At 44.2% G+C, this 27596-nt stretch overlaps 1 protein-coding gene across 1 annotated transcript in view; it reads right to left on the bottom strand.

The window, feature by feature from the left end:
- Positions 1–27596, bottom strand: part of LOC126297868 (growth/differentiation factor 8-like) — a 381533-nt gene that overhangs the window by 9854 nt on the left and 344083 nt on the right. The window contains exon 2 of the mRNA XM_049989159.1: positions 6943–7328. Within this exon, the coding sequence (XP_049845116.1) occupies positions 6943–7328 (386 nt within the window). The remainder of the gene's footprint in view (positions 1–6942; positions 7329–27596) is intronic.

Below are 27596 nucleotides of genomic sequence, written 5' to 3'. Positions count from 1 at the left end.
GAATTAATAGTTGTACTTTCAAGCCCAAACTGAAGAATTTCCTTTGGCTTACTCCTTCCAGTTTGTCGGAGAGTTCCTGGAAAAAATTATTCAAATTCGCATTTTATATTATTGATTGTGTTAATATGTACTCAGTAGCCTGTCGACTGCATAAGATTCGTGTAAATTTTTTTATCTACTTTTGACATTTTTGATATTAACTTCATTTACTGACTCTTTCCATGACCGTGGAGATTTGCTGCTCAGTTTGGTTCTAAGGAACTAGATGTGTAAAATAAGAATGGGTTCAGGTGTGTCATAATCAACCCCATTTAGGATATGAACGTTCGCCCATAACTATAGAGTCCAATAGGCCAGATATTTTGTTCGTCGGCTGCACAGCATCGTGCAGTAATGAAATGGACTTTGTAGCAAGACACGAATAGTGCGGCGTCGCCTGGAGAAATACGTAGTCACGGGTTGGCAGCACTGCAGACAGAGGCACGCCGTTACTGGTGAGCCCAGCGACAACACTGAACACGGGCTTGGCGCTACATCGTCTTTTCCGATAAGTTTCGACTCTGCGCACGGTACGATGATGGACAAATCCGTGTGTGCAGGTTCCGAGGAGAACGAAAGATGCTATATTGCATCGGTCGTCATGATGCGTGGCGTGATCGTCACTGTGCTTCCCATATCCGATAATTCTGACAGCAGCCGTTACATTTCTGTCCCGTATACGTGACATCAATGACGTAATCTTTCAACAAGATAACAGAAGACTGCACGTTCCGCGTGCTGTCCTGTTCTACCTCTGTACGGAGGCCGCTCTGGTGAGATCCCTCAAGACAGCAAACAGCCTGCCACGGGGTCTCTTCTCACCAGCCACTTGGGTTTATGAACTCTGACACAGAGTTGAAGCAGTATGGAATGACGTACCCCTATCGGTCGATGCCCCGTCAGGTAAGAGCCATAGAGGTGACAACAGTCTCATGCTGTATTCCCCCAAATTACCTACAGATTCAGTCGTGTATTCTTCTGTTATACTGTGAGTATAATTTCGCCCTTTGTTGTTTTCGTGGTGTTGCTGTTTTAATGACCAGCAGTGTATTTGTCTTGTCCTTATATGGTTGCTACATGGTACAGACAAAAAGAGAAACGTAGAGTTACAAATATACTCAAAATCAAATGGATAGATCGGCAAGCCGAAGAGGTAATACGGAATAGATGCAAGCAAAAATTTAAAAAAATTCCCAGATCTTGAATAAAAGAAGAGATAAGTTGAGAAGATACATATTCTTAATTAATCGGCACGAATTCAGAAAAAAACACTCGTATGAAAGACGTATTGCTTTATTGATAGACGACAATAGATGCCGTGAACAGGTAGATTCCGTAAGGAATTCGTCACTGCATAACATTGTCGACTACCAACCAACATACGGAGTATCTTCGCAAATATATGACTGGCAAGTACGTTTTGAACACGAAAGTATCGTCGTTGGTAAATTCAGCCATATGCACAATCTGGTAACACTGTAGGATGTAGAAGAGTATGGAGGAAACGCTGTTGCTCTTGATGAGCTGTTAACAGTGCAGTATCTGTTCGTGGTCTAGTGGCGCCAGCACCGTAGCTCAGCATGTTCAGTAATTTAAAAAAATGTCTGAAGTATTCAACGATTGCCTTGAAGGGGTATTATGTGGCGTCCACCCTGGCCAAATGATAACAACAATGACGAATAAAATGAAGAAAAAGTGGTAAGTGTAGTGCAATGTAGATATAAAGTCTTGACTCCATTCCTTATATTTTTAAATCGCATTTTTGGCTTACTGTTAAAATTACCAGCCTGATGGACCCTCTTAAATAATGTTACGACTCTGACAGGTGACAAGTACGTAAGTATCCTGTCTGATCACGTGCATCTATTCATATCAATTGTGCATTCTGAGGGACTTGGGCAATTCCAGCAGGACAATGCGACACCCCTCACGTCCAGAATTGCTACAGAGTGGCTCCAGGAACATACTTCTGAGTAAACACTTCCGCTGGCCACCAAACTCCCCAGACATGAACATTATTGGGCATATCTGGATGCCTTGCAACGTGCAGTTCAGAAGAGATCTCCAATCCCTCGTACTCTTGCGGATTTATGGACGGTCCTGGAGGATTCATGGTGTCAGTTCATTGCAACACTACTTCAGACATTAGTTGAGTCCATGCTACGTTGTGTTGCGACACTTGTGCGTGCTCGCGGGGCCCTACACATTAGGCAGGAGTACCAGTTTCTTTGGCTGTTCAGTGCTAGTCTGCGCAATAATCTTACGTAGTATCAGCTGCAAAGCGATTTAGAAAAGATTGCTGTATGGTGTGTTAGGTGGCAGTTGACGCTAAATAACGAAAAGTGTGAGATGATCCACATGAGTTCCAAAAGAAATCCGTTGGAATTCGATTACTCGATAAATAGTACAATTCTCAAGGCTGTCAATTCAACTAAGTACCTGGGTGTTAAAATTACGAACAACTTCAGTTGGAAGGACCACATAGATAATATTGTCGGGAAGGCGAGCCAAAGGTTGCGTTTCATTGGCAGGACACTTAGAAGATGCAACAAGTCCACTAAAGAGACAGCTTACACTACACTCGTTCGTCCTCTGTTAGAATATTGCTGCGCGGTGTGGGATCCTTACCAGGTGGGATTGACGGAGGACATCGAAAGGGTGCAAAAAAGGGCAGCTCGTTTTGTATTATCGCGTTATAGGGGAGAGAGTGTGGCAGATATGATACACGAGTTGGGATGGAAGTCATTACAGCATAGACGTTTTTCGTCGCGGCGAGAATTTTTTACGAAATTTCAGTCACCAACTTTCTCTTCCGAATGCGAAAATATTTTGTTGAGCCCAACCTACATAGGTAGGAATGATCATCAAAATAAAATAAGAGAAATCAGAGCTCGAACAGAAAGGTTTAGGTGTTCGTTTTTCCCGCTCGCTGTTCGGGAGTGGAATAGTAGAGAGATAGTATGATTGTGGTTCGATGAACCCTCTGCCAAGCACTTAAATGTGAATTGCAGAGCAGTCATGTAGATGTAGATGTAGTGGTAGTTTGGTGTTATGAATCAGCAGCGTATGGATAGTCCCGGCAAATTCTACAACCGTCTGCCCATCTATGCCGTCGCATTACAACTCGATAATGTTCGTCTAAATAATATGTTAGCCTAGAGGCGTTATTCATGCGAAAATCTCAGCACTTCGCTTAGCTTGATGAACCAGTTGTTACTTAAAGTTCGGGTTCTCTCTGTCTTAAGCGTTCTGCAAGTTGAAAAGCTCTTCAATGTAGACGCTTTTCGCTTTTGTTGACAAAGCATTAGAAGTGGTAATATTGTAGTGATTACAAGTAGAAAATGTTTCTCGTTCTTACTGTATTTATAGGCTGAAAGACAGTTTTGCTTACGGATGACTTACTCTACACATCAGTGTCAGCGCTCTGAGTTCCTTGTTCCACGTTTTGGTAACAACTGATCCTCCTGTCATGTTAGCTGGTTTAATTTTCTCCACTCGTTTGGAAATCCACTTTTTGGTTTCTGTGCACGGTAGACTAGTTATTTGGAACTTTATGTTATTCATAGTTTATGAAGTCCCTTTGTGTATGTTCACGTTTTGAAATTTTGCTATGTTGTTATCTTTTCATTTGTGTTCCTTTGTTTTGGGGATAGTGCCAATGACAGCGTTCTTAAGAAAATATTTTCAAAGTATACAATGGTAAAAAGATGTGTTGTCTACTCATAATGTTTATAGTAAAACCACTGGAACGCTCCAAAAATGTCTTCAGACGGATAAACAGAAATAATTATTACAGTTATGGATTTATTGTCTTTAATTTGCAATGGGTGCACCTAATTATTACAAGTAACTACGCTCTAGTCACTAAAGTTGGTTACAGAAATATCAGGAAAACTCAGTGACATATACTTTTGGTATTTGGTATCAGGGAGTTAGTGCAAGTTGTGATCGGAAGTGCAGCTGAATTGTATTTGAATGAATATGTTTGAGACGCTGATCACAAAAATCTATAAACTAAGTGCTATCGTCAGTTATAGTGTAAGCTACACAGATGCTATATTGCGCTCACTTTGGATCGTGCCTAACCTAGTATCGTGACTTTAGTAATTGTAGTCATCCTATACAGTGTTCTTCTCGCTAATGTAGTTACCTGCAATTTACATTATGGTCGAAACGCGCTCTGCCGTACAGCAAGTCAACTGACGGTGTGTCCGATGCGACACTTGTCGGAGCCAGACAGACGTTACACATAACAGCAAGAAAACCAATGACCCCTTAACCGTCTTTGTAGCCTTGTTCCATATTCCTCGACTGTAGTCGGATGTGGCGACTTCAAACCAGAGAGGCCACAAACACTACCCAAACGTATATTTCTGGTGCTTAAACGCAGTGTGGCTCGGAAGACTGCTCCGTGTAGACATTAATGAAGTACTCCTACTGTGATAAGCAGCTCTTTTTCCGGCACTTTATAGTATGTGGTAATGTTCCTCCTTGTAATCTTTGCCGTTGTGGAATGGAACAATCTGGACCAACAGTGCCTTGATTAACTTGTGGATAGTACGTCACGACGAATACAAGCATGCATCAATGCACGATGACGTGTGACTGGGTGTTAGAGGTACCGGCGTGTACAACAATCTGGACCACCTACGTATGAGCAATAAAAAGGTCGGAAATTGTTGGATGTGAGGTCCGCCAGTTATGCAAAACACCGTTTTTCTCAGTATCCAAACATGTTTCGGCACCACTGTGCCATCATCAGTAAGTTTTCGTTTTTATTTATTCTGCAATGTGAACATTTTTGTTAAATGATTATAAAATTATGTGCATTTTTAGTTCAAACAACAGATCGTTTCTTTTTGTAAATACCTTTACATTTGGTGTGCATGAATTTTCTGGATCACTTGTGTGTTAATTACTACTACAGGTAGGTTGTCATCTGCAACCAAACGATGCAGATGATATACCTTTTTTTTTTCTTTTTTGCTTGGACGTAACCTATCTTCTAGAATGTAATTCAGTTTTTCGCGATGTTTTTTGCGAATATATTCGTTTTTACTTACGTTTTAGTGTGACAAGTACTTCAATTCTCCGCATAATACTGAGGTGCTGCGATGCACACCTAACTATAACAAGTTTTTTTCACAAATAACGTAGTAAAACACTTTTCACTTCACCAGAACACAGTGTGATTGTGGTTTGTTATGTGTCCCAGCCCAGTCAATATTCTGGTGAACAAATTAACACTGACTGAGCTGGGACACATAACAAACCACAATCACACTGTGTTCTGGTGAAGTGAAAAGTGTTTTACTACGTTATTTGTGGAAAATATTTGTTGTAGTTACGTGTGCATCACGGAGAATGGAAGTGCTTGCCACACGAAAACGTAAGTAAAAACGAATATGTGCGCGAAAACATCGCGAAAAACTTCCATAAAAAAATTCTCATCAACATCGTTTGGTTGCAGATGGCAAGCTACCTGTAGCAATTAATACACAAGTGCAACGAGATTTTCACTCTGCAGCAGAGTGTGCGCTGATATGAAACTTCCTGGCAGATTAAAGCTGTGTGCCGGATCGAGACTCGAACTCGGGACCTTTGCCTTTCGCGGGCAAGTGCTCTACCAACTGAGCTACCCAAGCACGACTCACGCCCCGTCCTCACAGCTCTACTTCCGCCAGTACCTCGTCTCCTCCCTTCCAAACTGTACAGAAACTCTCCTGCGGACCTTGCAGAACTAGCACTCCTGAAAGAAAGGAGAGTTTCTGTAAAGTTTGGAAGGTGGGAGACGAGGTACTTGGAGAAGTAGAGCTGTGAGGACGGGGCGTGAGTCGTGCTTGGGTAGCTCAGTTGGTAGAGCACTTGCCCGCGAAAGGCAAAGGTCCCGAGTTCGAGTCTCGGTCCGGCACACAGTTTTAATCTGCCAGGAAGTTTCAACACACAAGTGATCCAGAAAATTCATGCACACCAAATGTAAAGGTATTTACAAAAAGATCTGCTGTTTGGACAATAATAGCTCATAATTTTATAATCATTTAACAAAAATGTTCACATTGCAGAATGAATAATAAGGAAAACCCACTGATGATTGTACAGTGGTGTCGAAACATGTTTGGGTACTGAGAAAAACGGTGTTTTGCATAACTGGCGGACCTCACATCCAACAATTTCCGTCCTTTTTATTGCTCATGAAAACCACGCATTGCACGTTGTACCACCATACAGCGAGATCTTCAGAGGTGGCGGTCCAGATTGCTGTACACACCGGTACCTCTAATACCCAGCCCACGTCTTCTTGCATTGATGCATACCTGTATTCGTCGTGGCGTACTATCCACAAGTACTGCAAACACGACAAATACAAGGAGCTGCATATCAAAATGATGGATAAAAGGACGGAAATGATGTTTGCGTTGATCTCGGTTCCATTTTTCCGAACAGGTTCCGGAACTCTCGGAACCGAGGTGAGGCAAAACTTTTTTTGATGTGCGTATTGATTTGGGTTGCACTAAAAAAAAAGGCTCTGAGCACTATAGTACTTAACTTCTAAGGTCATCAGACCCCTAGAACTTAGAACCACTTAAACCTAACTAACCTAAGGATATCACACAAATCCATGCCCGAGGCAGGATTCGAACCTGCGACCGTGGCGGCCACGCGGTTCCAGACTGTAGCGCCTAGAACCGCTGTATACAGGCATGCATCAATGCAAGATGACGTGTGACTGGGTGTCTTTATTCAATAAAAACTGGATACACGTTTTAGGGAATATGTCATCCGAATTAGCTATACTACCATCTGGTCCAAAAAGACCTTGTGGACAAAGGAATGGAATAGGAAAGGAAACCGGTAGTACTGGTACGATGCACCGAACGCCGGTGTAGAGCAGTAGAAACTGACCCTCGAGCCTTCGTCCTGGTCGGCGGTGGTGACGACGAGCTGCCTGCCGGAGCTGTCCACGGCCTGCACGACGATGCCGTGGTTCTCGCGCGGGAAGCGGAACCAGTGGGCCACCACCTTCTGCATCTCGATGGCGTACCAGTGCGGCAGCTGCAGCGACACGTGGTTCTTGACGTACACCACCTCGAGCATGGGCGACTCCTGCTGCTGCGGGTTGCTCAGCACGCGCATCACGGTCACGTTGACGCTGCTGCTGCTGCGGCCGCCGCCGGCGTCGCGCAGGTACAGGTACAGCGTCGCGTTCGTCACCACGTTGCGCATCACCTTCTCCGAGAAGCGGAACATCTGCACGTCGTGGCTGCGCCGGCCGTACGGCAGCTTCGTGTCTGCAACAGCAGCGTCGCCATTATAGCCAGAGCTACTCTAAACTAAACCTACTCGTACATACCACGTAGGTCGTCGAGTACACTGAAAGCAGCTACACAGTTCAAATGGCTCTGAGCACTATGGGACCATCCGTGGTCATTAGTCCCCTGGAACTTAGAACTACTTAAACCTTACTAACCTAAGGACATCACACAACACCCAGTCAGCTAGACAGTTTGCAGTATTTTCTATACTACTGGCCATTAAAATTGCTACACCAAGAACAAATGCAGATGATAAACAGGTATTCATTGGACAAATATATTATACTAGAACTGACATGTGATTACATTTTCACGCAATTTGGGTGCATAGATCCCGAGAAATCGGTACCCAGAACAACCACCTCTGGCCGTAATAACGGGCTCGATACGCCTGGGCAATGAGCCAAACAGAGCTTTGATGGCGTGTACAGATACAGCTGCCCACGCAGCTTCAACACCATACCACAGTTCATCAAGAGTAGTGATCGGCGTATTGTGACGAGCCAGTTGACCAGACGTTTTCACTTGGTGAGAGATCTGGAGAATGTGCTGGCCAGGGCAACAGTCGAACATTTTCTGTATCCAGACTGGACTGTTTGGGATAGGACACCAGACAGCGAGGTCATCGGTCACATCGGATTAGGTAAGGATACGGAAGGAACTCGGCCGTGCCCTTTCAAATGAACCATCCCGGCATTTAACTGGAGCGATTTTGGGAAATCATGGAAAACATAAATCAGGATGGCTGGACGCGGGATTGAACCGTCGTCCTCCCGAATGCGAGTCCAGTGTGCTAACCACTGCGCCACCTCGCTCGGTCGAATGTATCCAGAAAGGCCCGCACAGTACCTGCAACATGAGGTCGTGCATTATCCTGGTGAAATGTAGGATCTCGCAGGGATCGAATTGAGGGTAGAGCGACGGGTCGTAACACATCTGAAATGTAAAGTCCACTGTTCAAAGTGCCGTCAATGCGAAGAAGAGGTTACCGAGACGTGTAACCAATGGCACCCCGTAACCTCACGCCAGGTGATACGCCAGGGTGGCGATGACGAATACACGCTTCCAATGTGCGTTCACCGCGATGTTGCCAAACACGGATGCGATCATCATGATGCTGTAAACAGAACTTAGTTCGTCCGAAAGAAATGACGTTTTGCCATTCGTGCAACCAGGTTCGTCGTTGAGTACACCATCGCGGGCGCTCCTGTCTGTGATGCAGCGTCACGGGCAACCGCAGCCATGGTCTCCGATCTGACAGTCCATGCTGTTGCAAACGTCGTCGAACTGTTCGTGCAGATGGTTGTTGTCTTGCAAACGTCCCCATCTGTTGACTCAGGGATTGAGACGTGGCGACACCTACTACGTGCTGACACGAGGAAAGTTTCCAACCGATTCCTTACAGCCATGCGGATAAGATGCCTGTCATCTCGACTGCTTGTGATACGAGGTCGTTGGGATCCAGTACAGCGTTCCGTATTACCCTCCTGGACCCACCGATTCCATATTGTGCTAACAGTCATTGGATCTCGACCAACGCGAGCAGCAGTGTCGCGATAGTCTACAATCCGACCTTTATCGAAGTCGGAAACGTGATGGTACGCATTTCTCCTCCTTACACGAGGCATCACAACAACGCTTCACCAGGCAACGCTGGTCAACTGCTGTTTGTGTATGAGAAATCGGTTGGAAGCTTTCCTCATGTCAGCACGTTGTAGGTGTCGCCACCGGCGCCAACCTTGTGTGAATGCTGTGAAAAGCTAATCATTTGCATATCACAGCACCTTCGTCCTGTCGGTTAAATTTCCCGTCTGTAGTACCTCATGTTCGTGATGTAGCCGTTTTAATGGACATTTGTGTAAGTACAGTGGAACCTCACGTAACCGAACTAAAAGGGGCGTATTATCGAAAATCCGGAAATTTGGAACACAAACTACATTTTCTTTGTCATAAGTGTCTGTATCACCTCCTCGGCAGTTTTCAAAACTTGTCGAAGTTGACCGACCAGCACTTCACTGCAGATTCATGATGCTTTTCATCTTCCTCCATTGACTCCCCCTCCTCCTTCCTCACATGAATATACATTATTTTCTGTTCCTCAGTTACATCTTTCACCTGTCCGCCCCGGTAGCTGAGTGGTCAGTCTGCCTTCGGCGGTGCTACGGCACGGACGTCTGTTTACGTCCCTGCCGGAGTAGTTCGCGCTCGCGCAGTTGTTTACCTCTTCGGAGTACTCGCGCGTTTAGACGACTCGATACAGAATGGCACATGCATACCGAAAGTCGACTCTCAAGATTAGTTTTTCGAATGTATATGCGAGACCGAAAGCCTACGAAATAGAAAGGTTCCTACGAGACGAAGTTAAACTTGACTACAACGAACTTATCGGAATCCACCTCTCCATAGTGAGCAGTGTCGTTTACGTCAAGCTGATTAACGATGCAGTATGTGACAGAATCATCCGAGATACTAAACATGGACTCAAATTTCGTCACTCTGATGGACATGTTGGAGAAGTAACTATTGATCATGCAGGACTGGGCTTACGAAACATACGCATTTTCGAACTTCCCTTCGAGGTTCCGTCTGACTTGGTCATTGACGCCTTACGCCCGTATGGAAGAGTGCTCAGCCACGTTCAGGAAAAATGGTCCAACTTCACGACTTACCCCGTTCTCAATGGGGTGCGTCAAATCAGAATAGAACTGACACAACATGTACCCTCGTACTTGTTCATCGGCGGATGCAGAGCTATAGTCATCTACGATGGACAACCCAAAACATGCTCAGGATGCGGGAAAGAGGGCCACGTGCGTTCCGAATGTATGCAGCGGAGGATAGTGCAAGTTCCAAATGGCGAACCTGTACCTACGTCCACGTTGACGCCGCTGCCACTAATGTATGCGGACGCATTCCGAACAGATCCCATCCCGAAGAATGACCAGGTACAGAATCCTGACAGTTTACGGCAACCGACTGCAGCAGAGACCGCCTCCAGTGACGAAACGACGCACACTTCTGCCGCTCCGGCGCCGACGACGCCCTTAACCGAGCGGAAAGGATCGGTAGGAGATATGGAAATTGATCCTGCGGTTGTGCCGACAGCTGCTTTCGTCCCTGAGCACCGGGAGTCACTTCCGCACTCGGATACGGAGGCGCAAACGCGCAAACAACGGTCGCCGAAGCGCCACAAGAAACGACGGCTAGCGCCGTCGGATACCTGCTTACTGCAGTCCATGTCAGACGATCTTGGGTGTAACGTCGATACAGAGCATCCGGAGGCGCAACGGGAGGTTCTACCCCCCACACAGCAGTACGACGCGAATGACGCTAGACAGGGGTTGAATACAGACACACCGGACGGAAAGGAGACCCTCCACCCACCGCAGCAACGCCACCGCCTTCGGTCAGCCCGGCCGGAGAGACGCGACGGGAGCTGGACCTCCAGCACAGTAACTGGGCCGACGAATCCGATGCTGACCCACACACTGACGACGCACCCGCAATGGAGAGTGCTGCGTCCACCGGATGTTAACCGCGCAGAAGATGCAGATTGACGCACAGACAGCAGGTCACCGGGCAGCAGCACACAAATTAACATAAGCGTTCATGTGCGCTTTACGCACTGAGGAACAGCGGCAGGCATATCGAACAGCCTCTATTAATATTAATACGATCAGAACGCCTGTAAAATTGCAGTTATTACGAGACATGTTGCATGCGTCAGACGTCGACATCGTTCTGCTGCAGGAAGTATGTGTTGAGAGCTTCCCCGACCTCTATGAGTACGATACGTACATTACACCTACTACCGACGGCGGCAGCGGAACAGCGATACTTCTACGTAGTGGCATAGTAGCCGAGGACGTGGTGTACCTGCCGTCAGCGCGGGGACTGGCTCTCACAGTGCTGGGAGTACGGGTCGTTAACATTTACGCACCGTCGGGGTCCGACAGACAGCGCGACCGATCCCGATTTTACGCAGAGGAGATTGCAACACTATTCTTAGGTCGATATGAAAATGTCTTATTTGGAGGCGACTTCAACTGCGTGCTCGCACTAAAGGATCAACACCCACGTTATACTTCATGCCCGGAGCTGCGACAACTCATACAGGACATGAATCTCATTGATACATGGGAGAAGATACATGGCGACAGACGTGGATACACCTACGTCACGAGTCACTCTGCAAGTCGGCTCGATCGCATTTACGTAACACGTCGTCTCGAACCTGCGATCCTCGATGCGGAATTGTGGCCTGACGCCTTTTCAGATCACATAGCATATATTTGCACGGTATCCCTGAGTCGTCAACAAGTTTGGAGGAGTCGCAGTGTTTGGAAACTGAATACAGCACACCTCAGGGAACCTGAGTGCAGACGCATATTCGAAGATGCTTGGTACGTGTGTGAACGACGCCTCCCGACATATCCGACGACGTTGCAGTGGTGGCTGGAATGCGTTAAGCCTGCATTGCGCCGAGCGTTAATTGCATACGGAAGAGAGCAGATGATGTGGAGGCGACACACGACGGAATTTTATTTCACGATGCTCCGCGAACTTTCTGTACAAGCACCTTCACAGGAGCGTCGAGCCGGTATAAAACGAGCACAGGCCCAAATAATTTCCATAACGCGCCGCCGTCTGGAGGGAGTCGCAATCCGTGCAAGAGCCTTTGAACGAGTCCGTGGAGAATCACCGTCGATGTATCACGTTATCAGAGAAAAACAACGTAGCCGCAGAACCTTAATACAGACGGTCGTACTGCCAGATGGTCGCCGCATGACAACGCAAAAAGATATTGCCAACGCTTTCGTGGAACACTACGGTCATCTCTATGAAGAAGCGGAACACGATCAGCCAGCCTTTCAGGAGGTCCGACGAACGCTCTCCGCGTGTCTCGACGAGCCGGCCAACCTGGAGTTAACAGGTGAAATCATAGTTGACGACGTAATGGAAGCGATTGATAAGGGAGCGTCGCACAAATCCCCGGGGCCCGACGGGTTTCCGTTAGAGTTCTATCGTACATTTAAAGATCTCATGATTCCACGATGGACTGCCATGTACTGCGAATTGATGTCTCCCAACGTGCCTCTTCCACCCGCCTTCGTGGAAGGAATGATCATCCCCATCCACAAACCATCTGGCGGCACAGGGATACAGGCCTACCGGCCACTGACCCTTCTTAATTGCGACTACAAGATCTACGCCAGGATACTTGCAGCACGTTTTAAACGCGTAATACGCCAAGTGATTTCACTCGACCAAACCCAGCTAGGAGGAGACAGCAATATACAAACGGCACTCAGTGACTACCGCGATGTTATCGCACTGGCATCAACATGTCGTCTCCGGGGTGTATTGGTATCGATAGATTTCGATCGCGCATTTGACAGGCTGAGTCATGCTTATCTCACGGACGTTATGACAAAAATGAAGTTTCCGGAAAGTTTTGTCACCGTCGTTATGAGACTACTCCACGGAGCCGCATCCAAAGTGCTCATCAATGGACGCTTGGTGGGGCCCATCACCATCTCACGATCGGTCAGACAAGGGTGCCCACTGTCAACGATATTGTATGCCATCGCTGTCGAGCCCCTGCTCTGCGGGCTCCGGAATCGACTCCAAGGAATGACGATAAGGCACAACAAGTTTATATGCCGAACATACGCAGATGACCTAGTGTTTTTAGCACGGTCAGGAGACGAGGCAAGAGCCTCCTTGCATTGGATTAATTTGTATTGTATGGCTACGGGAAGTCACCTGAACATGGCAAAGTCGGGAGCGATGAACATCGGGAGAGGACTCCCGACAGGAAGTGTAGCACCATTACAGCCGATCAACAAGATGAAATGCCTAGGAATTATCTTCACTACAGACGTTCGACGCACGGCGGCACTGAGTTACAGACATCTTCTGCAAACAATTCGTGCGAGTGTCCGAAGTCACAGGTTAAGGGCACTGGATATGATACAACGGGTCACCTTTGCCAACACTTATCTAGCCTCTCTCATCCCCCACCTGGCACAAGTTCTTCCTATGCCGGTGGTGCTGGCCCGCCGAATCCTGGCGGCACTAGGATATTTTGTGAGCACGGGTCTGCTTTTTAAGGTAGGATACGAAACCCTCACCCTTCCTCGTAGTCGTGGAGGTCTTGGACTAGTCCACGTACGCGACCGAGCAGTGGCTATTTATGTAACCACAATGATAAAGATGTGGACACGACACCAGACATGTCTGACGGGCACCTTGATAGACGAACTCGCCCCACCTTCGCGTTCGGCTCCAGTAGCGGTGGCTCACATCTCACCATCGCTTACCCATATGCGAACCTTTTTTGTGGAACACAGTTATGTACATATGGAACTACCGACTACCAGGACGGCAACGGCACGTGATATATATCACATCTTAACTCGACGACGGCCGAACAATGCCGTGGAGCGCCGCCAACCAACAGTTACGTGGTCAGTGGTATGGCGTACAGTGCACCATCCACACCTTGATACGGGAACGCGCGCACTGTGGTATCAGGTGGTAAATGGGAAATACGTGACTCGTTCCAGGTTGCATACAATTCATATGGCGGACGAGCCACTGTGTCCGCAGTGCAATGTTATAGACACAGAGGAGCATCGCCTGATATGCGGTCCTTCGGCGGACGTATGGTGTTAGGTTAAAAAAATGATCGCCTTCCTCCTTCGGGTGGGGCCGCAAACAGTAGAACCACGCACATACTTCTCCCAGATAGGACATATTATCCCCGAACAAAGACAAACGCAGTGACTTGGATTCGAGGTTTGACTGTGCGTTATCTTTTCCGAGACGGCAGTAAGAATGTGCTTGACTTCTGGGCCTTATTACAGGAACATCACTCACAGCTTATGAGACATCCGAGATATAGAACATATTACGCAAATTTTTTAGGGAGTGCCTTGCTTGATCCCCCACCCAGTTGGGGTGTCCCGGGTAGGAGAATGTAATTATTACCTATAAGTATTAGAACAAGAAAGGACCAGGACAGTGGAGAGGATCCACAAACACACATGAAGACGTATCCGACACCAACGCGAGGTATGACGGGATTAGCGAGGTACGCGCCTGAAAGAGGAACGTAGACCGTTGTTGTTTTGTCCTGACGGAAGCAGGATTTTTTTTTCACAGTTATGTAAAAAAAAAGGTGGAAAGTCCACTTATTTACGTTTCCCAGGAAAAATTTATGTTATGAAGTCATCGTCTTCTATATTAAAAAAAATGCTAGAAGCAGTTTATGTTTGTTATTGCAAAAAAAATATAAAAAAAATAAATAATAAAAAAAATAAAAAAGTGATCAGCGCGGCAGAATGTCAATCCTAAGGGCCCCGGTTCGATTCCCGGCTGGGTCGGATATTTTTTCCGCTCAGGGACTGGGTGTTGTGTTGTCCTAATCATCATCATCTCATCCCCATCGACGCGCAAGTCGCCGAAGTGGCGTCAGATCGAAAAACTTGCACCCGGCGAACGGTATACCCAACGGGATGCCCTAGTCACTAGACATTTTTTTTTATTTAGGAAAAAAAAAGTCGGTAGCGCACTTGCCCACGAAAGGCAAAGGACTTGAGTTCGAATCTAGGTCCGGCAAAAAAAAAAAAAAAAAAAAAAAAAAAAAGTGGTCAGCGCGACAGACTGTCAATCTAAAGGGCCCGGGTTCGATTCCCGGCTGGGTCGGAGATTTTCTGCACTCAGGGACTGGGTGTTGTGTTGTCCTAATTATCATCATTTAATCCCCATCGACGCGCAAGTCGCCGAAAGCTGCCAAATAGAAAGACTTGCACGAGGCGAACGGTCTACCCGACGGGAAGCCCTCGTCACACGACATTTCATTTCATCTTTCACCTCACTTCCTATTACAATTCCGTCAACTTCTCACTTATTTTCTAATCCTAATCCGTCTTCACTGCTATACGAGTGTTAAACTCGTACACTCGCAACATGCCATGCTCCTGCCCTTCATCCTCAAAGATTTCGACTTCCACAGTATTCTCTCTTTCGCCAGTCGCTCGATTAAAGATTTTAGAAACAACTGCTTCCGCCGCATGCTGCTTATTTAAATTATCTGCACTCTTGCCATAAAAGCCTTTCCAGAACAAACATGTACATCCGTGGCCTCTGAAACACTTCATCGGTTAGCAACAGATTGAGCGCTCGGATTTATGGAATGACATGTCATCGTGCTCAATTTATTTCCACGTGACACAAAAATTATACATTATTTTATCGTCAATTTTGATGAGCTATTGGAAAACACGGTGAGTTGTAAACGCTGAAGTTATGAGCATGTTCTTTTGAACCAGAATGATATGTCATGTATGTACGAGACGATCACACTAGACCGAGCGAGGTGGCGCAGTGGTTAGCACACTGGACTCGCGTTCGGGAGGACGACGGTTCAAATTCCCGCCCGGTAATCCTGATTTAGGTTTCCCGTCATTTACCTAAACCGCTTGAGCCAAATGCCGGGATGGTTCCTTTGACAGGGCACAGCCGACTTCCTTCCCTAATCCGATGGGACGGACGACATCGCTCTTTGGTCCCATACCCCAAAATCAATCAACCAGTCGATCACCCTAGCATTAGGTTGGCGCTTGCAGTTTCCGCCTGGTGTTCCAAATGGAAAAATATTTTGTCCAGATGCCTCTGTATGTATCATAATGTATTTATAGCGAGTGTCATCTCGTTCAGATAATCCGTCAGCGCTATGGCCATTGTCTGCAGATGAGCAAACGGCGATGATTTCATCAGAATTCGTCAATTTGAAACAAGTCTTCAATTTCCTTCCGATTATTCTTCGAAACTGACACTGTGGTAGCTGCGATACCAAAACTGGCAAAATTGTTTTCAGTAATTCTCATTTACTCATCCCACACAGTGCATATACGTAATTTCTTTCTCTTTCTCATTTGAAACTTGCAACAAACGGTGGAAATGCAGTACTGTAAGACTCAATGTTAACTAGTGAACTGCCATTCAGTATGCCTGTTGGCTCAATTTAACGGCCTCACTGTTGCTGCTATTGCTTCCGGAGTATCAAATACTGTACAGTGACTGTACTTTAAAAAACAACCCATATGAACCGGAGATTAAGATTAATGAGAGCCGGATAAATGAGTTTCCACTGTCTGATAAAATTTCTATTTCCCACTTTCCTGTAGTGTATCGCATTGTCATGCAGCTGAGTATTCATCCCCCCCCCCCCTCCTCCCCTCTCCCCCAAAAAAAATGCGTTTAGTAACAAAAATTATATTTTTGCAAATATATTTGTTTGTATTTTTACAAATTTCTGTGCTAGTTTCAGGAGAATACAAGAGAATGAAAACTAAAATTCTTGAAGACAGCGACGAATTCTAGAAATTACAAGCTGTGATTTATGTTGGTGGCGTGAAAGGCTGATCACGTGGATGGGCTTCCAACCGGGAAAAGACGCACATGCACACACCTGCTACCAACAGGATTCACAAAGAAAGAAGAACATTCTGCACGAAGACAGACTGATTTCCCGAACGTAGTCGGAAACGATTGGAAGGAAGCGTGTTCCTGTCATTACAGGCCCGCCTAGCTTTAGACTGCGGACCTTTAAGAATTTTTTGCTGTAACACTTCTTAAGTAAACTGCATGACACATGTACTTGTGAAATTTTCGGACGAATGCTTTTCGAACTATTCAATACTATCAATTGCAACTTATGTTGCAGTGATGTACTAAGCACTGGCCTAAACAAATTGTTATTAATACATTAAACCGACTTACATATTTTATTTTTATAATCGTTAAAATCGTAGGAACTTATGGCCTGTTAAAAGTGAGGATAACAGCAAGTTATATTTGGGGCGGGAGGAAGAGAGAACAAATTTTGATCCGAATCCTGATTGCGCGCAAGAGGCTTGAATAAGATTTTAGAACTAAACGTATTAACGGCAGTTTCCCCTGTTAACTATTGGTTTCATGAGTGAGTTACACCTGCCCCCATGGATCTTTTAATGAGATAGAACGTATCGCCAAATGCGCGAGAGTCAGCCAGCTCTAGCGTCTCTCATGGAACGACATATGTTCACGGTAGGGGAATAACAGCCGGAGCTACCTGTACGTAACAGGCTGATAAGGTACTAATTTTAAGGATTTCTTTAAAAATACGAAAATTTTGACAGTAAAGGGAAAAACATAGTAAAGAAATAGTAATTTGCTAACCACAAACGAGATGGAAGATAACTACTTTCTTCTCTCTTGAGGAAACCTATCCTATTAAAAATTTAATACGGTTCAAAAAATATGTGTGGGAATTCCTAAGGGATCAAACTGCTGAGGTCATCGGTCCCTAAACTTACACTCTACTTAAACTAACTCATGTTAAGAGGAACGCACACACCCATGCCCGAGGGAGGACTCGAACCTCCGGCGGGAGGGGCCGCGCAATCCGTGACATTAGCGCCTCAAACAGTGCGGTCACTCCGCGCGGCAATACTGTTCAGCCCGTATTTGCTTAATAGGTAGTTTTACTTTAATAGGTACTTAAAATATCGCCCATCTAGAATTATAGGTCTTCATTAAATATATTTGGTTCTATGCGACGATTAACCGAAGTAATCACACTAAACGAACATTTATTTTATTAAATGTGCGCTTTTTGCAGCATTCCGCGGAAATATATAACGAGAAGGCCGAAAATCCGACAAAATCGTTGGGTCATTTAGCACCTGAGTTGCAACTGTACATAGAGCTACCGTTTAACTGCACTATTCCATTTGAATTTGAAAAGATTACGTTTATCGCAAACATTTTTCGGCTGTTTTGCAAGCATAGTGGAAATGAAACCAGCGGAATAGTGTCCACGTTTATGCAGTGTCAGAACTGCTATCTACTGTTTAAGGAATTATTGCTGCAGCCCCTTTTGAATGACTGCATACTGTTCATCATAGAGTCAGTAAGGCAGATGGCAGAGTTAACATTCCGAGACTCAGCGAGGTGACACCTGAGGAAGTCTGATCTCCTTTTCTTAGGCTTTAGGCAACATCTAGCACACAACCAGCTACGGTTACAACTGTAGAAGCTGAGAATAAACACTGAGTTAAAGTGAGCTGACAGAAGAATCTCAGCAATGTGAATAGTATTACATAATACGGAGAGACAGTTATTTCGTGTTTACTGTACAGTATCAGACCAAAGCATGACGGAAAGTGGTATCACACAGCAATGGTGCTCAAGGTGCGCCTTCGCAATTTTCCACATGTAAATAGAAATACCGCACAAAACAATACGAACTGTTGCATATGGTGAGTATAATCGTCCAAAGTCAAACATTCTAATGAAAGTCGTGCTTCAGTTCGGTTGCTATATTCTGCTGTGACATGTCTGCTGGCCTTGACGAACATTTTATGTGGTACTTCCTGGCAGATTAAAACTGTGTGCCGGAACGAGACTCGAACTCGGGACCTTTGCCTTTCGCGGGCAAGTGCTTTACCCGGGACCTTTGCCTTTCGCGGGTAGGTGCTCCATCAACTGATCTACCCAAGCACGACTCACGCCCCGTCCTCACAGCCTTACTTCGGCCAGTACATCGTCTCCTACCTTTCCAAAGTTGGTAGAGCACTTACCCGCGAAAGGCAAAGGTCCCGAGTTCGAGTCTCGGTCCCGAACACAGTTTTAATCTGCCAGGAAGTTTCCTATCAGCGCACACTCCGCTGCAGAGTGAAAATCTCATTCTACTGTATTGATTATAGACTTGTGCGAGGTTATTGTAATACAGAATGCTCACAAACTCTCAACACTCACCGAGTTAGTCTTGCAACATTTTTTACCTTACATAGGCTTTCATAGAGCTTGTGTTCGTATTGATAGGAAAAATGCGGTTAATTCTAGACCAGTTCGGTCATTAAAATTCTCGTAATCTCTCAGCAAGTTGTAACTGGAAGTGCATTTTTTAAAAGCTGGGCAAGAGACTGTTGTCGTCTTTCACGATGAGGAATCAACTATGGTGCACTACGGTGTGCAAATGAAGTCACGTTGTAAAAGGTGGCATTATGAGTACGCTTGACCGCATTGAACCCCCCTGGCTCACCGTGGAACTAATTGCTATGGTTGTCGTGGGTGTTTGTTGTTAGGTGTTTAATCAGTGGCGAATCATGGTCCTAAATTCTGGTGAGGTCAGGAAACATCCTCTTTCCTTCGCTTTTAATGTACCGGCTGATCAAAAAGTCAGTACAAATTTGAAAACTGAATAAATCAGGGTATAATGTAGATAGAGCGGTACAAATTGACACACATGCTTGGAATGACATGGGGTTTTATTAGAACCAAAAAAATACAATAGTTCAAAAAATGTCCGACAGATGGCGCCTCATCTGATCAGAATAGCACGAATTAGTATAACAAAGTAAGACAAAGCAAAGATGATGTTCTTTACAGGAAATGTTCAATGTGTCCACCATCATTTCTCAACAACAGCTGTAGTCGAGGAATAATGTTGTGAACAGCACTGTAAAGCATGTCCGGAGCTATGGTGAGGCATTGGCGTCGGCTGTTGTCTTTCAGCATCCCTAGAGATGTCGGTCGATCACGATACACTTGCAACTTCTGGTAACCCCAAAGCCAATAATCGCACGGACTGAGGTTTGGGGACCTGGGAGGCCAAGCATGACGAAAGTGGCGGCTGAGCACACGATCATCACCAAACGACGCGCGCAAAAGATCTTTCACGCGTGTAGCAATATGGGGTGGAGCGCTATCCTGCATAAATATCGTACGTTCCAGCAGGTGTTTATCAGCCAGTCTGCGGATGATGCGATTCTATAACATATCGGCGTATCTCTCACCCGTCACGGTAGCAGTTACAAAACCAGAATCACGCATTTCCTCGAGGAAAAAAGGCCCGATAACGGTAGATGTAGTAAATCCAACACATACCGTGACTTGCTCGTCGTGCATTGGAGTTTCCACGGCAGTTCTAGGATTTTCGGTAGCCCAAGTTCTGCAGTTGTGGGCGTTGACAGACACTCGGAGCGTGAAATGAGCTTCGTCGGTCTACAACACGTTACTCAACCAATCGTCATCTTCCGCCATCTTTTGAAACGCCCACACCGCAAATGCCCTCCGCTTCACTAAATCACCAGGTAACAGATCACGATGCCGATGGATTTTGTACGGATAGCATCGGGGGGTACGCCTCAGTGCCAACCAAACAGTAGTGTATGGAATGTCGGTGCGACGTGCGACTGCACGAGCGCTGACTTCTCCGCGTATAGACGAACCCGCTACAGTCTCCATTTATTCCTGAACTGTCTCAGCAGCATTACGCCTTGTGCTCGGTCGGCCACTACGGGGTCTATCGTCTAAACAACCCGTAGCTTCTAACTTCGAAATCATTCTCGCCACAGCTGCATTTTTCAACGGACCTTTACCCGTTCGAATCCCTTGTCTATGGCGATAGGATCGTAACGCTGAACTAGCACATTCCCCATTCTGATAATACAGCTTCACTAAAAGCGCCTTTTCAGGTAACGTCAGTATGTTGCGACTGCTGGCGCATCTGATTCTCTCTCTCATTACAGCTCCTTTTATACACGATTGTCATGCGCAGTCACTGACGTTTTGCTGTCCAGCGCCATCTGTCGGACATTTGGTGAAATTTGTTTTTTTTTTGTTCTAATAAAACCCCATGTCATTCCAAGCATGTGTGTCAATTTTTACCTCTCTATCTACATTATTCCATGGTTTATTAAGTTTTCAGATTTATACTGACTTTTTGATCACCCAGTATGTATACCTAACATTCCTAATTATCTCTCATATTACTACTACTACTGCTAATAATAATCATAATGACAATCACTTTTATTTAGACACGAACTGTAGAGTGGGCGTTTGACCATTGTTACTTGTTAACAAGTAAACTCTGTGATCCTTCCTCTTTGCGAATCTTTCCATGACGTCGTCATACCATGAGTCTCGGATTTAAAGTATTGGGGCAATACTGGTTCTTCAGTTGATGTACAAGCAAGAGGTGATAAGCGATCCGGGGCATACTGTTCCTCAAATATGTTTTCATTCGTTTAAGACTAGAAAAACGTGTTCGAGGAAAGCTACCAATTAGACAAAATAGTTTGAAAGCTTCTGGAAGAATTTGGTCCGCTTCATTATCAATCATTCTTTTAATAACGTCTCCCAAACTGACAGAGTATGTTTCTTTATGCAGAGAAGAAAATACAGTCTTCAGTTCTACACGCAACTGTGAGCGATTGAAGGACCCACCATACATTTGTACCGTCTACAGGGAAATCATAGCTATAATTGGCGAACTAAGTAGTATCGCCTAATTTAAGGAAGAGCACTATATCGCAACATGAAAATCTTGTTTCCAGTTATGTTACAATATTATCCAACATCTCGAAGTATTCCTGTTTGTATTTTGACATCAGTGGGTTGCCAGTGTATTAATCGATCACTTAATCTCTGTTCACGGAAACTGCAGCTTGCGAATTAGTTAGTTTTTTGTAGAATTTAAAAAGTTCATCAGTTTATCTTCATTTATTAAGTTTATCATGTAAGCTAACAATATGAGACAGCATTGTTACAAACCTGTGTATCACTGGTTTTTCCTAAAGAATGTTGAAAAGCAGTCAAGTCTTTAAAAACATTCTGTGAAAAACAGGGAGAAGGAAAACACAGTGAAAGCGTAGGAGGCTAGTTTTGAAACCACAGGCTTCTCTTGTAGTCGTTCAACTATAGTCTGGATTCTCACTTATTCCATTTAAAACCTCGAGCAGTACCGGACGTTTTCTGTGAATGGCGGCCATTATTATGGCGTTACAGTTCCATCTCGTTTCGCTATTCGAAGGAACATGTTTACCAACAATACTGTCGAGAATTTCGTGTGTTTGTAAGGCCGGCGGAAGAAAGCAGGAATACCGAGCGGGGTGGGGTGGAGGGTGAGGATTTATTTCAAGGACCTTAGCCTGCAGGCCTTTCAAGCACCATGATAGATTTGTTCTTCATATGACGATAGGTTTAAACTAACTATACATTCATATCACTATCGGCTATCGACCATCCCTATTTCACCCAAGACCAATTGTTGGTATTACTTGAGCTCAGTTGTTGTTTTTTTTTAATCAGTTCACTTCTTACTTGCATTTGAATTTAATGTTAAGTGCTACCGTTTATTGTTTATGTGCTGTATACTGTTGTGATAGTTTCTAATTATGGATAAGTTTGTAACAAGAAAGAAGAGGAAAAGCGATTTTGATTCGTTCGCTAGCTTTGGTAAGTTAAAAATATGTATGCACTACTTAAATAGCGTAATTACCTATCTATAACTGTTTTATGTTAGCAATGGAGTCGTTATGTGCAGACTGGAAGAACTTTGGAGTTGCAATATTTCAGTATTTCACAAGGTAGCGAAGCGGCAAATATCACGAAAAATAACATTAAAATAAAATCAGTGCATAAAAATATGTTTGGATTTGACGGCAGCAAAACAACTTGAATGTCAGATTCATATCAGAGGTTAGAGGATACAAATAGTGTAACCAAATGAGGAACTGCATAGAGTATTATATAATGTAATAATCACATGACATTATTGAAAAAAATCTGTGATATTAAAATGTCACATAACAAACCATGCAACATCACAAAAAATGTACATAGACGTGTAATGTTAAAATATTATAAAATGCAATACCACTAACAACAGAGAGCATAAAAACCAAATAACAACTAAAACAATTCCGATGTCCAGTCCATATCATAATTCCGGCATAAATATAGTGTAACCGACAGAGATACCAAGTCTAAAATCACTTCTAATGACGTCATTTAGAAATTGTAATTATTTATATTATTACAACGTGTGTGACCCTGCAGTCTGTCATTAACCAATTTTATTAAACTGATTTACCAGCAATCTGAACCTGGTATATGACCAACATACCTTATATTATCCAACAGCATCAATATTGAAAATCTAACAGTGAATTTAACTGTGTGACCCTACTGTCCATCACTAACCAATTTTATTAAACTTATTTATCAGTAATCTGAACCTGGCATATGCCCAGTACACCTTATATTATCCAACAGCACCAGTATGAAAAATCTAACAGTAAATTTAACTATCAGAATATATGTACACATCTGTTATTATATCCAAATAATATTCCTACGTAACAAAATGGGGAGGGACAGATGTGAGTAAAATATGCTCTATGTCTCATGGCCGATCCCATGGTATATACATTATTTAATATCTGTACCGTACGTGCAGACACTTTTAGCTACTTTTAATATGTGTCTTGCATTATCATTAGGGACCTAATACTATAATGGGTCCTCACACAAGATACAATTATTAAATAATATATATACCATGAGACACACCATGGAGATATAGTGTATATTTTACGCACCGCTGCTTTCCGTAAAAGAAACAGCATTACCTTGAAAAATCCCTCACCAACAAGTACTGGTAGAATTGTAGGGTTCAACAAGGACGAGGTGGATATATTTTTTTCTAATTTAACTTCTGAAATGAACAAGTTTAAGTTTACAGCTAAAACGTTTGCAACGTGAGTGAGACAGGCATCTCAACTGTTCAGAAACATGGCAGACCTAGGTTTGGAGGGCCAAAAACAAATTCGGGGTGCAATCAGCTGAGAAAGAGAAAGAAACGTAACTGTGATTTGCTGCTTCTGAGCATCGGTCTATGATAATTTGTCCCAGGAAGAGTATGATATCTCTGCTGCGGAGAGGCGGTGCCCTTCATATTTGCTCCACAATGGTAGGTTACATGAAGAGTGCTTGGAGCATTTCAACAAAGTCGGTAAACCCACCCATGATGCTCTTGTTCTCTTGTTGCTGGAAAACCATGGCAGTCACATTTCGCTGAATACTTATCAGTTTTGTCGCCATGAGTCATGTCCAGGTAGTGTCCACACCTCCCCATATCTCTCTTGAAATTCAATCTTTGGATGTATCTTTCTGTGGACCACTGTAGAAAGTAATTAACAATGAATGTGACAAATTTATTAGAGCAAACATGTATAATAAAATCATGCCTTATAATATGTCCTGCATATTTAATAAATCCCACATGAGTATTTCTGCCATTGAGCAGGGTGTTTCTGAATTTAAGACCACGGGTATACATCCACTGAATCCAGAGAAGTTTAACGAGAACGGATTTACAGCAGCACAGCATCCAAACGCATAGTGATAATGCAAAAGAAACTTCACAAGAGGTTGCGCACCCTGGAAGCAGGCATTGTCTGAGGCAAGTTAAAAAGGAGGAAGCCTACTTTAATTGAAACTGAATTAAACCTTCCAGGACCATCTGGAGAAAATTTCGCAAAAGCTTCGAATAAAATTTCACCCATTCCCAAGATTCCAAAACAGTGAATGGGCAGGAATTCCAATCGTAAAATGCTTACAGGTGGTGCTTTCGGGGATGGCGAGAGGACAGTGATATTTCCCAACACAGAAATGTGAATATGAAAGTGCTGTGAGCAAAAACTCAACACATGCACGTGGAAGACGAAGAAGAATGCAGCAAACAACAAGAAAACATGACTACTGCAGTGGCTTTAGAATAAAGCGAAACACGTCTGGTCTTAATAAACTTTTATTACAGTTGCTCAAATGACTCTAAGCACCATGGGACTTAACATCTGAGGTCATCAGTCCCCTAGAATTGGAACTACTTAAAACTAACTAACGTAAGGACATCACACACCGCCATGCCCGAGGCAGGATTCGAAACTGTGACTGTAGCAGCAGCGCGGTTCCGGACTGGAGTGCCTAGAACCGCTCGGTCACAGCGGCCGGAATTACAGTGGCAAAAGGTGGCCAGTAACCTAAGCAACTTGTATATGTGCAACTGTGGAAAAAAAAGGCCGAAAAACAAAGAATACAACACAGAAAACAAAAGTAATGTTGCATAGATTAAGATGTTCGCAATACTACAGTAAGAACTTCAACTAGTCAATTACCAAGCGTCTAGGAGCTCAGCGTTACGTGTAATGGCAGACTTCAAAGATGAAATAACCTAATAACTAATTCATATGTCAATTTTCACCCTAGACGGTGTGGTAGTTTTCGGCAACTTTTAATTGAAGAAGACTGCATTTATCATTTATCTACGGGCCCGAAGATATGCAGCGTCTGTTCCGGGAACTTTTGCAGACGGCTGGTACATGTACGCTTATTCTCTTATTAAACTTGTTCACCTCTCATATACGACAGTAGTGTTCAGAAATGTAATACTAGAGGGAAAAAAGAATTATACTACCCATTACGTAGCATTATAGTGGAGTAGAACGTAGCTAATAATGGGGCCATAAAATCTTTGATGAGTTATACACTCGAAATATCTAACAGGAAACTAAATTAATTTTAAATGGAGAACTAATTGGCAGGAGCTCGCAGTCGCAATTGGACATTTCTAGTGCTAAGGGCTGTCGATGTGGCGTCACAATTACGTCATTTACTTCTACTTTCGAATAGACTTACTAAGGGCACTTTGCAACTGTTGAGATACTTGTAAGAAAGAGGTTTCCAAAATTTGTAAACGGCCATTCGAGCATTCCCTCCCCCCCCCCCCCCCCACACCACCATCTCCTACCATAAAAATTTTTTGAGAAATTTTTTTTAGACTCATTGTGCAATGGCATTTCATCTGTTCGCCATTTTCAGCTCGTTTGAATTTTAAGAGTAGCATTAAGAGCAGTCCCGCAGCGGAGTTCAGATCAAGACCGACCCTGAATCTTCATTGCGGGCGCTCTAGGGCTCGCTGGAAAGGAAAGGCGATCCTGCCACGTCGCAGGGCCACGTTTATAACGTTATCGCCGCTAGATCGTTCTAAATATAGTATCTAAAATAATGAACGAGCTTCGCTGCCGTCGGTACTGCTCGGAGGGGCGTTTTTTCTTTCCGTTCTTCCGAGGACGGTCAGCATCGAGGTCTAAACGCTGCCTCAGGTTTGATAAGCAGCGGGGAAGACAAAAAAAGGAGGACGGCTCTAAGGAACAGCAAAAAATGGAAAAATAAAAAAAACACATCTGAAAATGTGGCGGCCAACACGTCTGCCGACAGCGGAAAGCATGTGTTTTCCTCCAGGTTAATGGCGTGTGAAATTAGATTTCAAATCAAACTCTCAAGAGGAAGGGTTGATATATTTGCACAGTAATACTTGTAAAATTGTGGAATTCGATTGTCCAACTCTTATTCCACAATTTCTCAAATATTACAAACCAGATAAATCAACCGTTCGTCTTGGGAGACTGCTATCCATGTACACGTTCTCTCTCTCTCTCTCTCTCTCTCTCTCTCTCTCCATCACTCACTGATGCCGTCGCTTGCGGCTATCCGTTCATCCTTGCTTCATTCAGCTCTCAACCACCCAACAAAAATACAAACGAAAGCTCGAAACGTCGGTCAGTAATATCATCTATTCCGTCCAGTCTCTCAACGGCAATGACATGCGTTGTATACTACAATGGCAAGAGAGCAGTATCACAATATTAGCCATCGCAGAATTTGGACCATCCTGCAGCAAGTTCTCAGAAACAGCGTACTCTGTGTTCTGTTCAATCATTACCTTTAATTTTAATTAATTATAGATGTAACTGAAGAAACAGTACTGTCTTTACAAAAGACTTGTCAACAATATAATTGAAAATGGCCTAAGGCTGGACTTGTACGATAGTAGAAAAAGAAAACAAAAGTTCTTAGCAACTGTTGATCCAAGTTGAAAGAAAACTGTCGACAACTGACTAAGAATCTCCTGTCTCAGCGAAGTATGTTGCATTTGAGAGTAGCATAGATTCCGGATGGCTCGTCTTTCGCACTTTGTAACGACAGAAAATACAAAAGTTAAAGCAAATTTTTGCTCCGCTATTTCCAGTTATAGTTACACGTAGTGATGCAAGTGAATTTCCTTTACTGATAATTATTTTTCTGTGTAGTTCCACTAAAAGGAAGTCGAGTTATGTCTCCCGGGGACTAGCGTAAAGACGTTATGACCGGTCCGGCAGGGCTTTATTTTGTGAGCCTCTTGAAACTACTGGACAAAGCGCAGATATATTGTTAAGACATTTACCTTATCAATAGATATGTAAGATGAAAATTATATGTTCGTCACCCTATCTGTTAAATACCAACCAAGTGTTACAGACCACTGAGCATGCTTCGAAAATCAGTGAGAAGAACCACAAACTC

Source organism: Schistocerca gregaria, chromosome X, assembly GCF_023897955.1.
Source record: "Schistocerca gregaria isolate iqSchGreg1 chromosome X, iqSchGreg1.2, whole genome shotgun sequence".
Lineage (NCBI taxonomy): Eukaryota > Metazoa > Arthropoda > Insecta > Orthoptera > Acrididae > Schistocerca > Schistocerca gregaria.
The sequence above is the reverse complement of the archived record's forward strand: the minus strand, read 5'-3'. Positions and strand labels throughout refer to the sequence as shown.